This window comes from Leuciscus leuciscus, assembly GCF_965113295.1.
Source record: "Leuciscus leuciscus genome assembly, chromosome: 18".
NCBI lineage: Eukaryota > Metazoa > Chordata > Actinopteri > Cypriniformes > Leuciscidae > Leuciscus > Leuciscus leuciscus.
In genome coordinates, this window is record NC_138742.1 from 5,426,968 (window position 1) to 5,428,440 (window position 1,473).

Below are 1,473 nucleotides of genomic sequence, written 5' to 3' on the forward strand. Positions count from 1 at the left end.
CACACACACACACACACACACACACACACACACACACACACACACACACACACACACACACTTTGAACATCGTGGTGGTTATTATCTATAAATCACTTATGTAAAAATAATTCATTACATTTGGTTATCCATATCGGAAATTGCAAACAAGTTCTATAGAAACTGTGTATAGAATCAATATCTATAGAAATCTATAGGTGTACCAAATGATTCATTGATTAACCATTACAGTTTTTTTTTATTCGCTTTGGTACTATTTTCACAAGTAAGGTGTACATTTTCAAAACTCTTAGTGATAATATCACAACAGATCATCAAAAGTGCACTTTTTTCAAACATTTCATCATGTTTTCAGTTGTGTTAGTACAATACACAAAATCACAAAGTATCCTTTTCACAACACAAAATAAGTGTTTCATCTTCATAAATGTTTCATTCACAGTCACTGCCTTTCAGAAAGCTCTTACTATCAAACCTTTGATTTGCATCTCTTCTTGTTCAGTTAAATACATTTGTCTATGATTTAATATGATTGTCTTTTTTCGTGTTTTACTGTAGCATAAGAAGTGTTAACGTCAGTGTAAACCAGGAAGGCCTACATTAGGTTTATTTAACAACAGAAACTAAATAATCAAAATGTAAAAATAAAACACTGCTTAGTCTTCAGTGTATGAATTAAATATATACTGATTCTTATTAAAGCTACAAAAGTTATTCAGCGTAGAGCAGAGAGTGATTTACTTCATCTTTTGTTCATGACCCCAGTTATAGCAAGCTGTTGAGATATGTATATCGTAATATATACATTTATTCATTTAGATAATTTCGATGTATTGTACAGCCCTACTATCTATCTATCTATCTATCTATCTATCTATCTATCTATCTATCTATCTATCTATCTATCTATCTATCTATCTATCTATCTATCTATCTATCTATCTATCTATCTATCTATCTACTAAAAATAGTCCATGGTGTGCAATTTAAAGTGTTTGTGAAACTGATAAAAATAAACAAGTTTCGTGTTTAATGTTTTTGTAGCACAGCAGTTTACAATAACTTTCAGAGATTTTGCAAACAATTTCATGTTAGACCAATTTAATGCAATGTTTGAAAATCCTTAATTGTATTTGTACAACTTGTGTCAGCAGTTTGCCCTGTTGAGCATCTCAGTAAGTTACACAGTCGTGACCACAACCACTAAGAGAATAGAAACAATATAAGATTTAAAATATCTTACCATCCACACTGATGAAAAACACGATGAAAACCCACATTTTGAACAGGCATTAGATATTAATATAAGTGATGTTATTAATCTTGATAATGCACCTGGAGCTGGAGCTCGTCTGATGAACATTCAGAGGATTGTAACTCTGACTGTCATCAGGAAGTGCCACAGGTGGAGATGAATCTGCTGAATCCTTTAGATGGCACCAAAACCTCTCAACAATTACAGTTTTTTCTGAA

General features: G+C 31.8%; 1 protein-coding gene across 2 annotated transcripts in view; it reads right to left on the reverse strand.

Moving 5' to 3' along the window:
- The window catches only part of LOC309480985 (uncharacterized protein), a 7,244-nt gene extending 5,771 nt beyond the window's left edge, over positions 1 to 1,473 (reverse strand). For both annotated transcript variants that reach the window (XR_014199814.1, XM_082145765.1), the window contains exon 1: positions 1,244 to 1,473. Coding sequence is in view for 1 of the 2 variants with exons in the window: in XM_082145765.1 (XP_082001891.1) it covers positions 1,244 to 1,280 (37 nt within the window). In the remaining variant the exon portion in view is untranslated. The remainder of the gene's footprint in view (positions 1 to 1,243) is intronic.